The 12,676-nt window shown below is 44.7% G+C and overlaps 1 protein-coding gene across 1 annotated transcript in view; it reads left to right on the top strand.

Annotated features, from left to right (window-relative positions):
• Positions 1 to 339: 339 nt before the first annotated feature.
• Positions 340 to 12,676, top strand: part of LOC309385754 (maestro heat-like repeat family member 5) — a gene marked incomplete at both ends in the record, with an annotated part of 34,355 nt that continues 22,018 nt past the window's right edge. The window contains 10 exons of the mRNA XM_081940458.1: positions 340 to 451; positions 1,968 to 2,104; positions 4,006 to 4,113; positions 7,323 to 7,439; positions 7,917 to 8,039; positions 8,575 to 8,724; positions 9,431 to 9,550; positions 11,083 to 11,223; positions 11,575 to 11,606; positions 12,307 to 12,442. Coding sequence (XP_081796584.1) covers positions 340 to 451; positions 1,968 to 2,104; positions 4,006 to 4,113; positions 7,323 to 7,439; positions 7,917 to 8,039; positions 8,575 to 8,724; positions 9,431 to 9,550; positions 11,083 to 11,223; positions 11,575 to 11,606; positions 12,307 to 12,442 — 1,176 coding nt within the window. The remainder of the gene's footprint in view (positions 452 to 1,967; positions 2,105 to 4,005; positions 4,114 to 7,322; positions 7,440 to 7,916; positions 8,040 to 8,574; positions 8,725 to 9,430; positions 9,551 to 11,082; positions 11,224 to 11,574; positions 11,607 to 12,306; positions 12,443 to 12,676) is intronic.

Consider the following 12,676-nt stretch of genomic DNA (forward strand, 5'->3'; position numbering starts at 1 on the left):
GCCCATCTTCAGGGAACTTCTCTCTACCAGAATATTTGCTTCGGATTATTCTACGCTTCATACTTATGCGGTGCCTTCCCATTGGTTGAGTGGTGTGTGTTTGACTTATTATCTTTTATTTCATGCAGAAAGTCTCCTCCAGTAATGAAACTGTTTTTGTCCAATCCAGGAAACGTCCAAGCAAGTGAAGGGCAGCTCAAATCTCTGGAGAAACCGCAGATGCCTTGATATGCCCTGTAACCCCTTAAGAAAGAAGGAATTGTTAGGTGCAAAACTGATTGCAGGGAGATCTGAAGCCACGAAGGTCGTTCAAAGCTGAAGAGGTCAAGAAACTCCGAAATGGAAAAGCTGCCGGTGTCTAAAGCCACTGAAGCAAACTCAGCTCTGGGACCAGAAGCTGCATTGAATCACAAAAAACTTCACGACAAATTTTATTTCTTTCTTCATCTAAGTTAGCCAGTTGTCCATCTCACAAAGGAAGAGATTCTGGACCATCTGCAATGATACTAAAATGCAGGGAATCTTTGACCTGCGACCACAGTCGGGCCCAAAACTTTTGTTGCTAAGAGAGACAGTTGTTAAGTGAGTGTTGCCCCACTTTACGACCTTTCTTGCCACCTTTGTTAAGTGAATCCCTGGAGTGGAATTAAGTAGAAACTTCCGGATAATGAGGACAATTAACCCCTGGAATAGCTGCCTTCAGGAACCGTGGGAGCTCCATCACTGGAGGCTTTCAAGAAGAAACTAGAATCCGTTATCAGGAAATAATGCAGGTTCTCCTGCTTGAGCAGGGGCTGACTAGAAGACCTCCAAGGTCCCTTCCAGCTCTGTTCTGTTCTGTAAGTTAGTCACATGGTTGTGAAATGAATCCGGCTTCCCCATCGACTTTGCTGGTGAGAAGGTCACAAAATGGGATCACGTCCCTCCTGGGACAGCGCAACCGTCATAAATGTGAGTCAGTTGCGAAACATCCAAATTTTGATCATATGACCGTGGAAATGCCGCAACGGTCATAAGTGTGAAAAATAGACATAAGTCACTTTGTTCAGTGCCGTTGTAGATTTGAACTGTCACGAAACAAACTGTTGTAAGCCAAGGACTATGTAATATCATATAACGTCACGTAATGTCATAGATGATGAGTCCTGTATTATTTATCTCAGCTGGAGGTCAAGCATGGCCAGAAGGAGCCCCCTCCCCTGCCAAGGGAGCCCGAGAGGGAAAAGGGTCAGAGGAGCAGCATTGACCAGGGGAGAAAACGCTCCCCAGATGCCATCCTATCTTTATATCCAGGTATTTACCTTACAGGGCTGGGCCACCTCTGGAACCAGCCTTCTCCTATCACATCAGCCCATCCCACCCTATCAATCAATCAATCAATCAATCAGTACAGAGCCGGAAGTGACCTTAAAGTTCTTCTAGTCCAACCTCCTGCTTTGCTCCTTCTTCACCTTCAGGTGCTTTGGAAAATATGTTGAACACCTCCTCTTTGTGGCAACCCTTCAAATACTGGAAGACAGCTCTCATGTCACACAAACACAAACACACACACACACACACACACAGACTGCGCTTCTTTTCTCAAGTCGAGCGAAACCCAAATCCTGCCATTGTCCTTCATCAGGCAGGGGAGTTATGGTGGAGACCCTCTCAGCTCTTGGGATTTTATTCACTGATTTGAAATTTCACACTGTTTTAATCTTATCATTTAAGAAAAAAATTGTCATCCTAAATCAATCTTCATATTTCATGGCTAATTTTATATGCTGTTTTATATCTTGATTGGCCTGTTCTTCCTCCATAGGGTTGTCTAAGGACATGAAGATGAGGGACTCGAGGCTTGTAACACGTTTGACTCCTCCTTCAGGCTCAGCCTGGCCCTCCCCTACACCCCTTTCCCCTCTTCCCTTCGAGAAGGCTCCTCCCACCCAATTGCCCCTCAATCTCATCCTGTCTCTCCTTCCCAGAACTCTCCGATGAACACTTTCGGTATTTGTGGGAGAGCAAGAAGTCTCTCAAAGGCAGAACCGTCAAAGAAATCTTGGACTCCATGGAGGAGAAAGAAGTATTGGAGACCATCTTGGAACATCTTCATCCTCTCCAGGTAAGCAGCTGTGTTTGTGTCCTTTGTGCAGAGGTTGCAGAAGCCAGGGCTGCCCCGGTGGAGATAATTGACCCCCAAAGTAGACAAAGGTGGTTCTGGAGAAGCAGTTGAACGATGGGGCCCTTGGTGGGAGGAGCATGGAAGGACCATGGAATGATCACCTCAACCATTTCGGACCCCGCCTCAACATCAGGACAAAGCGGTCCTTAGAGTCTGTCACCAGCCGTCGAACGCTTCCAATGCATGGAGAAAATCCAAAGAAGGTGGAGATTTTTGGGTATCTGGGATCCCACCTCCAAGGCAAAGGTCTTCTGACACACGCTTTCTTAAAAAGCCTGAAGCAAAGTCTTGGTCCCAGCAAAACCTCTTTTACTGACACGACTGTGAATTCCTTTCATTCAGAGTCAGCCAGGCTTGGCAAACAGACTTTCAGAGGAATATTTATCTACACGAACCTTATCTTGCTCGGAGAGCTGCCAGATAATCAGTTTCCAAACACAGGGCAAGGCAACACTTGGCCCAGAGACTCTTAGTCACAAACAGAACTTTCCACTCTTGAAACGGCCAACCGACCCAATGCCTGAGTCCTTGTCTGAGCTTCCCTCAGTCCCCAGAACTGACCCATGTTCTTCTCCAACCTCCTCATTGTCCCACTCTGCTGCCAACTCCACTGGTGGGCCACAACAAAAGGGAACATCAATGGCAAGGCGCAAGCAAGGGTGAATGCAGCCTGGATGCGTTGGCGAGAGCTCACTGGTGTGTTACGGATTGGCATCTGTCTTGAATCTAAGACCTACAAGAGAACCATCCTCCTGTTGCACTGTATGGCCCTGAATGCTGGGCAGCAACAGGAGGGAGCAAAAGCTCTCTCCATGCCATGGAAATGTGAAGGCTCCCTTGCATATCGGGCACCTCCTTTCCTGACCTTATCACACATGACACCATTCGACAATGTTTGGTGTGGCTCCGATTACAGAGAAGATGAGAGAAGGCCGACTCTGCTGATAAGGACACGTCCCGAGAGCAGCACCTTCCACCGTGGCCAAGGCTGCCTACCAAGTAGAAGTCAAGGACTGGTGACCTTGTGGGCATCCAAAACAGGGATGGCAGGAGGCCATCAACAAAGATATAGAAGCTGCAGGCCTTCTCCCAGGCGACACAGGTGATGGTGCAAAGTGGCCCTCAATGATGCATAAAGCGAAAACTGTATCTATGGGAATACACTAGGAAGAAGAAGATGGGGCCCTTGGTGCTCCCTGAACTTGGTTCTTTAGTTACACACATTTCATGACCCAACTTCTGTACATCATCAGTGCTGGTGAGTGTGATGTTTTCTCCCTGCTCATTTGGGGCAAGCTTCTGTGTATAAACAGAGAGCAAACTTCAGTCCTTTCTAGCACTGATGATGTTTCCTAGTTGGGCCATGAAACATCTGCAAGAAAACCCTTCTTCTCCTTCACTCTAAAAACCTTGTACTCCCTATCAACCTCTAGAGCAGGGGTGTCCAAACTTGGGAACTTTAAGACTTGTGGACTTTAACTCCCAGAATTCCCACAAGTCTTAAAGTTCCCAAGTTTGGACACCCTTGCTCTAGAGACAGGTTGGTTCCTTGCCATTCCAGACAGAGGAAGAAAATCCATGCTCTTCATCTCACCTTTTGTGGCAGAGCTTTTCCTTCCGTTCCTCTCAAAAGCTCTCTCGGCTCCAGCTGATAAAATCCGGATGGTCCTTCTTAGGTGCTTTGTGTCTGTTCCAGCTAGAAAAGTCGAGTCAATGATCCAATGAATCCTGAGGCAGAAGGGAGACCAACCCTTCCCTTGGAAACACACAAAAACCTCTTCCTTCCTCTGCTCCTTCATGTCCTCGCAGCTTCTCTTTTGTTGTCTTTGTTGTCCAAGCAGATTCCTGCAGACCACAAAGTGCCCAGGGGGAAAATCAGTGGACTGCAGCCCATCAGCCAGAAGCCTTCAATGCCACAAAGCTCTTCCCACTTCTTGTCTAAAGAGAAGGTAAATATGCTGAGCTTTCCCCCTTTTAGGGCGCAGTTGTCTTACACACAAGGTCAGAAGAGGACAACTTCCTTATCTCCATAAATTTTTGTCTCTTTTCTTCTTCTGTGCTTTGAAGTCTGGGGTAGAGTTCCAATCCATCCATCTCCCCTTTCCATGTTCCACTCTTGCTAGTACTTTGTTTTCCAAAAAGTAGAGAAGGAAACAAGGGGATCAGCCATACTGGACTTAATTCTCACTAACAGAGAGGAAATGATAGAAGGTGTTGAAGTCATAGGAACCCTGGGGGCAAGTGACCATGCAATATTGGAATTCAACATTATCCAAACACAAGTAGTAGAACAAAGTCAAACTAGAGTCTTGGACTTTAAGAAAGCTAATTTCAATAAACTTAGAGAGAGCTTGGGAAAAATTCCATGGATGAGAATCCTCGAGGGGAAAACAACTCAAGAAGCTTGGGAAATTTTGAAAAATGAGATTAGAAAAGCCCAGTCTAACACATTACCAATGAAGAAGAAAAACAACAGCTCCCAAAAGAAACCAGCATGGCTGCATAAACAACTATCTGACAAACTGAAAGACAAAAAAAGTAAGTATAAAAAGTGGAAGGAGGGGGACATAACTAAGGCAGAATATCAGCAAATAGCCCGAGCCTGTAAAGATGAAGTGAGGAAAGCTAAGGCTCACAATGAAGAAAGGCTTGCCACAAAAGTAAAAATTAACAAAAAAAGCTTCTTCCAACATGTTAAAAACAAGAAAAAAGTTAAGGAAACAATTGGTCCATTGCTAGGAGAAAGTGGCAAGAAGGTGACAAGCAACAGGGAGAAAGCAGAACTATTTAACTCATGTTTTGCATCTGTCTTTACACAAAGGGATAAAGCAGTCCAACCTATCAAAAGCAGCACCACAAAATTAGGAACACAAATTGAAATAGGGAAGAAAATGGTAAGTGAGCACCTGTCTACCCTAGATGAGTTCAAATCACCAGGACCGGATGGATTACACCCCAGAGTTCTGAAGGAACTAGCAGACGAGATCTCAGAACCACTGAATTATATCTTTCAGAGATCCTGGAACACCGGGGAACTACCAGAGGACTGGAAAAGAGCTGATGTGGTTCCCATCTTCAAAAAAGGGAAAAAATTAGATCCAGGAAACTACAGACCTATCAGCCTAACCTCAATACCAGGAAAGATTCTGGAAAAAATAATCAAGCAACGAATTTGCGAACACCTAGAAGCAAACAAAGTAATAGCCAAAAGCCAACATGGATTTGTCAAAAACAGATCATGCCAGACTAATCTTATTGCATTCTTTGATAATGTGACAAAATTAGTGGACCAGAGGAATGCCGTTGATATAGTTTACTTGGACTTCAGTAAGGCTTTTGATAAGGTAGACCATAACCTACTACTAGATAAAGTAGAAGAATGTGGGTTAGACAGCATCACCACCAGATGGATTGGTAACTGGCTGACCAACCGCACTCAACGTGTAGTTCTCAATGGAACTGCATCTACATGGAGGGAAGTATGCAGTGGAGTACCCCAAGGCTCTGTTTTAGGCCCAGTACTCTTCAACATCTTCATCAATGATTTGGATGAGGGAATAAATGGGGAACTCATCAAATTTGCAGATGATACCAAGCTGGCAGGAATAGCCAACACTCCAGAAGATAGGCTTAAGATACAGAAGGATCTTGACAAACTTGAACATTGGGCACTATCTAATAAAATGAAATTCAATGGTGAAAAGAGTAAGGTTCTACATTTAGGCAACAAAAACGGAATGCACAGGTACAGTATAGGTGATACCTTACTCAGTAGTAGTAACTGTGAAAGGGATCTTGGAGTCCTAGTGGACAACCATTTAAATATGAGCCAGCAGTGTGCAGCAGCTGCCAAAAAAGCCAACACAGTTCTAGGCTGCATCAACAGAGGGATAGAATCAAGATCACGTGAAGTGTTAATACCACTTTATAATGCCTTGGTAAGGCCACACTTGGAATACTGCATTCAGTTCTGGTCGCCACGATGTAAAAAAGATGTGGAGACTCTAGAAAGAGTGCAGAGAAGAGCAACAAAGATGATTAGGGGACTGGAGACTAAAACATATGAAGAACGGTTGCAGGAACTGGGTATGTTTAGCTTAAGAGAAAGAAGGACTAGGGGAGACATGATAGCATTATTCCAATATCTCAGAGGTTGCCACAAAGAAGAGGGAGTCAAACTATTCTCCAAAGCACCTGAGGGTAGAACAAGAAGCAATGGGTGGAAACTAATCAAGGAGAGAAGCAACTTAGAACTGAGGAGAAATTTCCTGACAGTGAGAACAATTAATCAGTGGAACAGCTTGCCTCCAGAAGTTGTGAATGCCCCAACACTGGAAGTCTTTAAGAAGATGTTGGATAGCTATTTGTCTGAAACGGTATAGGGTTTCCTGCCTAGGCAGGGGGTTGGACTAGAAGACCTCCAAGGTCCCTTCCAACTCTACTATTGTATTATTGTATTATAGTACCAACCTCGCTCACTTTGTTGTCAGTATCCACAGTTTTCTTATCTCTTTGCTCATTTTTTTCTTCCATCTGTTGAACTCTGTCCTCCACTTTCTTCATTTGGTAAACATCCTCAGTTTCTCCATCAGATTTTTCTGTTTTGTATTCCATATTCTCCAATCTCTTTTCAATTCTCTCTGTCACAACAAATAGATTTTGAATTTCAAACATAATCATTTGCAATGTTACAGTTTCTTTTTCCTGCTGGGCCATTCTTTCAGTTTTGCAGATACTGCCACTATGGGGTTCAAGGCTATTTTAATAAACTTCAAACAGGTTCATTTATTATCTTTCAAGTCAAAATGTTGTCTTCCCTCCAATGCCTAGTGATAGAACTTCCAAAAGGCACCTGTATAAACAACTTGTGCACTTCCTACTATCACTGTCAGTAAACAATCTGAAAGAACCTTGAATCTCAAGTGATCAAAGAGAAAGAAGAAAAAACAATCTACCCAGACTCCAGTCTCTAAGTGGCAGCGTAACTGCTGTTCCTCCTGTTGTTACAACCCTCTTTATAATCCTTCTTATATTATAATCCATCCTGTGCTTGACCACACACTTGGTCCTTTTCTGATCGTCCTTTGTCCTATTTTTCCTTTTCCTGGATGATGGGTGGAGTTCCCTCAGACTCACGCACTCTTTTTCCAATCTTCAGATAAACCTATATAAATACTATGGCTTAAAGTTGAGGAATACCAGACAGAAAGATCTTGTAAAAGACCATCTCAAAAAGCTTCTGGCATTCTCAGTTGCAGACGAGACGGACAGAGAGGTGAGTGGGAGTGGGCTGCCTGTGGGGGCTGAGACCTCCAACTTTGTGGGGTCCTTGGTGCTCTCTGAGCTTGATTGCAAGAAATGCAGATCTTTAATTACCCAACTAGGTCAATTTCATCAGTTCTAGAAGGGAACAAGTTTTGAAGATAGGAGGTGAACGGAGGAGAAGAGAATAGGGGGGGGGAGGGAGGAGCGGGAGGAGGAGGGGAGGAGAGGAAGAAGGAGAGAAGGAGGAGGAGAACTGTGGGGGTTTTGGAGGAGGAGGAGGAGGAGGAGGAGGAGGAGGAGGAGGAGGAAGTCTGTGGAGTCCTTGGTGCTCTCTGTGCTTGGTTGCTTTCTTGCAGACATTTTATTACCCAGTTAGGTAATTTCATCAGTGCTAGAAGGGCCTGGGGTTTGCAAATAGGAGGAGGAGAAAGATTTTAAAAAAAGGAAATGTGGAAATGTCCTAATTTACAAGCATCATTTTGCCTAGGGAATCTCGGAGACCATCCACTTCGCTGCATTCCATCATCTGCCAGAAATCCTCCTGGTCCTCAGGGAGGCCAGTAACATCGCACAGCCCAAGAGACCATCTCTCTTGGAACGCTCCCATGAGGTAAGACCAGGGGTAGGGTTCCAAGGTCCAAAACTCAGTAGAGAAGAAGGCTGGGGGATTCTGGGAAGGAAAGTCCTAGATGTTTAGAAGGACAGATGCTACCTGAGACCAGCGCTGAGATTGTAGGTGGGGCTGGAAATTGTCCACCTCCATCTCCTGGATGACTATTTTATGAGGCTAGAGAAGATCATGAGTTGCCCAACAAACATCTCAAGTATTAGACCCAAAGGTGCTTTTTCAAAGGGCTTGGACTTTGTTTGACCTTGAATACATTTCACTTCTCATGCAGGAAGCTTCTTCTGTTTTGACCGAAGTCAGAAGTGAAGAAGCTTCAGGCAGAACTAAAGAAGCTTCTTTGATGAGAAGCGAAACCTCTTCAAGGAAAAAACAAGTCCAGTTGCCTTTGGAAAAAGCCCCTTTGGGACAACCATGACCTGGATGACTAAGAATCTCCATCAGTTTCCATCCATGGTTTTTTGTCTTGTCTTCTGGTGCTCTGGAAAAGAGTTTGACACCCTCGTCTTTTTCCTGGCAGGATTCACAATATCTGTCTGACAGACGGATTAGAACAACATTAATGCTCTGCTATGGACAAGCAGCCCAGGGAGCCTCCCCTGAAGACCTGGGTGTTTTCATCCAACCCATCGTGTCCGAAATTCTCGTCCAGTACGCCACCATGAACAAGGTAGGCTGGTTTCCACCCTCTGTCAGTGCTGGCAGGACTGTTGTTTTCCTTCTCCAAGTTCCTTGATCTGTTGTTTACTTCTGCCTTGTTTGTCTGGGGTTAATCCCTGCTTATCTGGATCTCAATTGATGGTGAAAAAATATAAGAAACGTCTGTAAAAAAACAAAACAAAGTTCAGGGAGCACCAAGGGCTCCACAGTTCAACCCTGAGCTACAAATCACCCCTTTTAGTGAACCAGGACAACCTGACTGCAGTCCTTAGAGGTTGCTGGGGAGAATGCCACATTCATTACACTCAAGGCAGCGCATTATCCTCTTTCTTCCTTTTCACACAACCACAACAACCCTGTGACGTGTCTTGGATTGAGAGAGAAGAGCTGGGGCAGATGTGGACTCACCCAGCTGGCTCTCGTGCTGAAGGCAGTGCTAGAACTCACAGTCTCCTGGTGATTGGCTCAGACAGTTGGCTTTCATGGCTATAGTGGGACTAGAACTCTCCATCTCCTGGTGATTGGCCCAAAGTCTCTCGGCTGCCTCTCATGCCTAAGGCAGGACTAGCACCCAGAATGTCCAGGGGATATTTTGATTGGGAGCCCCCTGGAGTTCAAGAAAAGACGGTCGGCTACGTAATTGTTGAAATAAATAGATGCACCCTCTTCCTCCTGCTGTCTTCTCACCCCACCCTCTTCCCACTTGGGTTTCCCAGGACGAACGCCTGAAGAAAGCCTTCATGAGGTCCATCATCATGGTCACCAAAGCGGCCGCCCTCAGCAGGAGGCAAGATCTCCATCTACCCCAGAAACAGGATTTGGTCCTCAAGATCATCGTAAGTGGGGAGGGGGAGGGTCAGGTGCTCCTGGCCGCCTTTAGGTTTGAAAGAGAATTTGAACCGAATTGAATTCCAGTCAATTGAGCCCCAAATGATTCTTTTGCTAAGTGGGACGGCTGTTAAGTGAATTCTGCCCCATTGTACGACTTCTCTTTCCACAGTTGTTAGCTGAATCACTGCCATTAAATTAGTCGCACGGTTGTTTCATGAATCTGGCTTCCCCATTGTTTTTATTATTAGTGTTTATTTTTATATCCAGAGAGAGAGACAGACAGAAAAATAGATGATGATGATAGATAGATAGATAGATAGATAGATAGATAGATGATAGATAGATAGATAGATAGATAGATAGATAGATAGATAGATAGATAGATAGATAGAATAGATAGATTATCTCTGCTGCCTGTTACTTCCTCTCCGTCTTCTCTCTCTAGCGGAGTTTTGGTTTGGTTGCGGTGCCAAACCAGACAGTTGTAGAGGTACAAAGGAGAAGAATTCCTCTGTAGAATCAGCAGCTCCTTGGGCAGTCTGAGCTTTCTGAGTTGACCCAGGAAGAACACGGGATAAATAGATAGATAGGAGATAGAGATAGATAGATAGATAGATAGATAGATAGATAGATAGATAGATAGATGATAGATAGATAGATAGATAGATGATAGATAGATAGATAGATAGATAGATAGATAGATAGATAGATAGATATGGATGTATGGATGGATAGTGAGAGAGAGAGAGAGAGACAGACAGACAGACAGACAGACAGATATTTAATATATAAAGTAGAAAAACAAATAGAAATGGGAAATAAGGGGAAGAAAAAAGAAGAGGATAAGAAGGAGAAAAAGAAAAAAAAGGCATTGAGATTTTCTAGAAGAAATGACACAGCCAATGTCCAGAATGGCAAAGGGCATAATTGTATAACTTTAAGAACGGTGGATTCAACTCCCAGAATTCTCCAGCCTTCAGGGATTCTGGCATTTGAAGTTCACAGGTCGTAGTGAGGCCCTAGTTACCCATCCCTGACTTAAACCATGGTCAGGGGACACTGCAAACTGCAATCAATGCTGGCTGGTTGCCAAGAGACCAAAATATGATCCTCTGATCGCTGAGGTAGAAGAGCATCTCAGAACTTCAAATCTGGGTCATAAGTAATCCTTGGGTATTAGAATTAGAAGAACAAAGTTGGAAGGTGTCTTGGAGGTCCTCTAGTCCAGCCAGGAAACCCTACACCACTTCAGACAAATGGCTATCCAATCTCTTCTTTAACACTTCCAATGTTGAAGCATTCACAGCTTCTGGAGGCAAGTTGTTCCACTGGTTAATTGTTCTGTCAGGAAATTTACCCTTGGTTCTAAGAGGGATCCTGGAGAGATCCTTCATAACTTTAAATGGTGGCTAAGCGAGCAGTTGTAAGTTGAGGACTTCCCGTGTCAACCAGGAAAGGCGTAGGGATGGGAGTAGTGCCAGCTGGATGGTGGCCACATCTCAGGAGCTTCCTAACATGTCTTTCCTTCTCCTTTCAGGAAGTCATTGAAGATGAGCCCGAAAGACACCTGTCCGTCATAGTTCTCCATCAAGCCATCGTCACGATCACCTGCATAAGGTACGTACCTGCCCCACCCTCATCTTCCCACCAGCTGGGGAGGAACTTGGAGTTGGACCAAGTGATGGGATTTCCATGCCAAGTCCCCGTGCTCTAGAGCAGGATTTCAAACCCCATTTCATTGAGGTGTAGGAAGAAATGTCCTTCTGGGTTTGGCTCCAATTGGGGAAAAAGACACTGGAGACATGGAGACTGCTTGGAAGGATGGTTTTAATGGTGGACAGGACCACATGGCTTGAGTCCTGAACAGAAAAGGTGATCACATGCTTCAATGTTGGTGGAGAAAAAGAGAAAAAGCTGAGGGAGGGGCTTGCTAGGCTTTTTATAACCTGTTCAGTCCCACGTCTGTTTCCTGTTCCTGTGTAAGAAATGTATTCTGATTGGTTGTCAGACTCCCATGGGGGCCATGCAGGGGCAACTCTCTAGGCTGCGTTTTGAATCCAGGTTTGGTTGAGTTCTCAGATGCCATGTGGGGAGTTGGGTAAAGGGCCAATATTATCATGCCTTAATCCCATCCCCCTGGAGCTGAAGGGGAGAACACTTTATTATGTAAAGAGACTGGCTTGGCCTTCTTAAGGGCCCATTGACAAAGTGGTTGGAGGCAGGAAACTACAGGGAGCTATTCTCTCTTTAAAACATGTTTCTTCCTTTTCACATCCAGGGAAATATAATATTCTGCCATTTCAATATTTCCTAGGATGCTTCATTTTTCTGGGAGAGGACTGGGTGATAACTTTCCACAGAGGGACACATCAGGGCTGGGGTGGGTGGGTGGATGAATGGATGGAGAGAGAGAGAGAGGAAGCGAGGGAGGGATAGATAGATAGATAGATAGATGATAGATAGATAGATAGATAGATAGATAGATAGATAGATAGAGAGAGAGAGATAGATAGATAGATGATAGATAGATCCAGGAGACATTTCCTTACACTGAGAACAATCAATCAGTGGAAGAGTTTGCCTCCAGAAGTTGTGTTCTCTCCATCACTCGAGGTTTTCAAGAAAAGAGAGAACAACTATATGACTGGGATGGTTTAAGAACCATCAAGCAAGGGTTAGAGTAGAAGACCTCCAAGGTCCCTTTTAGCCCTCTGAGTCTAGAATCTCCTCACCCCCCTCCTCTTTTCTTTTCTTTCATCAGCCGTATGAAGCCCCCCTTGAATTCCGAGGTGAGGTCTAAAGTGGTCAAACAAAGCATCCGGAAGGTGTTTTCGTTGCCAGCTATCAAGGTGTCCACAATGAAAACAGATATTCAACCCCCATCATCTCAATCTCAGGTGAACAGTCCAGACGGAGCAAAGCAATAGGGGATCCACCTGGAAACAAGGATGCAGTGAGCAGGATTCCCGATCTCCTCAACAGCCCTGGATCCATCCCTTGAGCCAAAATTCACTTCACTAATGTCTTGCTTAGCGATGGAAATTTTGGTCTCAATTGTGGTTGTAAGATGAGGACTGCCTGCATTTGAATATCCCAGAACTGTTAAGGAAGAAAAAACGGCCCTGTAAGTT

This window comes from Natrix helvetica (genome assembly GCF_964273705.1).
Source record: "Natrix helvetica genome assembly, chromosome: 2".
NCBI lineage: Eukaryota > Metazoa > Chordata > Lepidosauria > Squamata > Natricidae > Natrix > Natrix helvetica.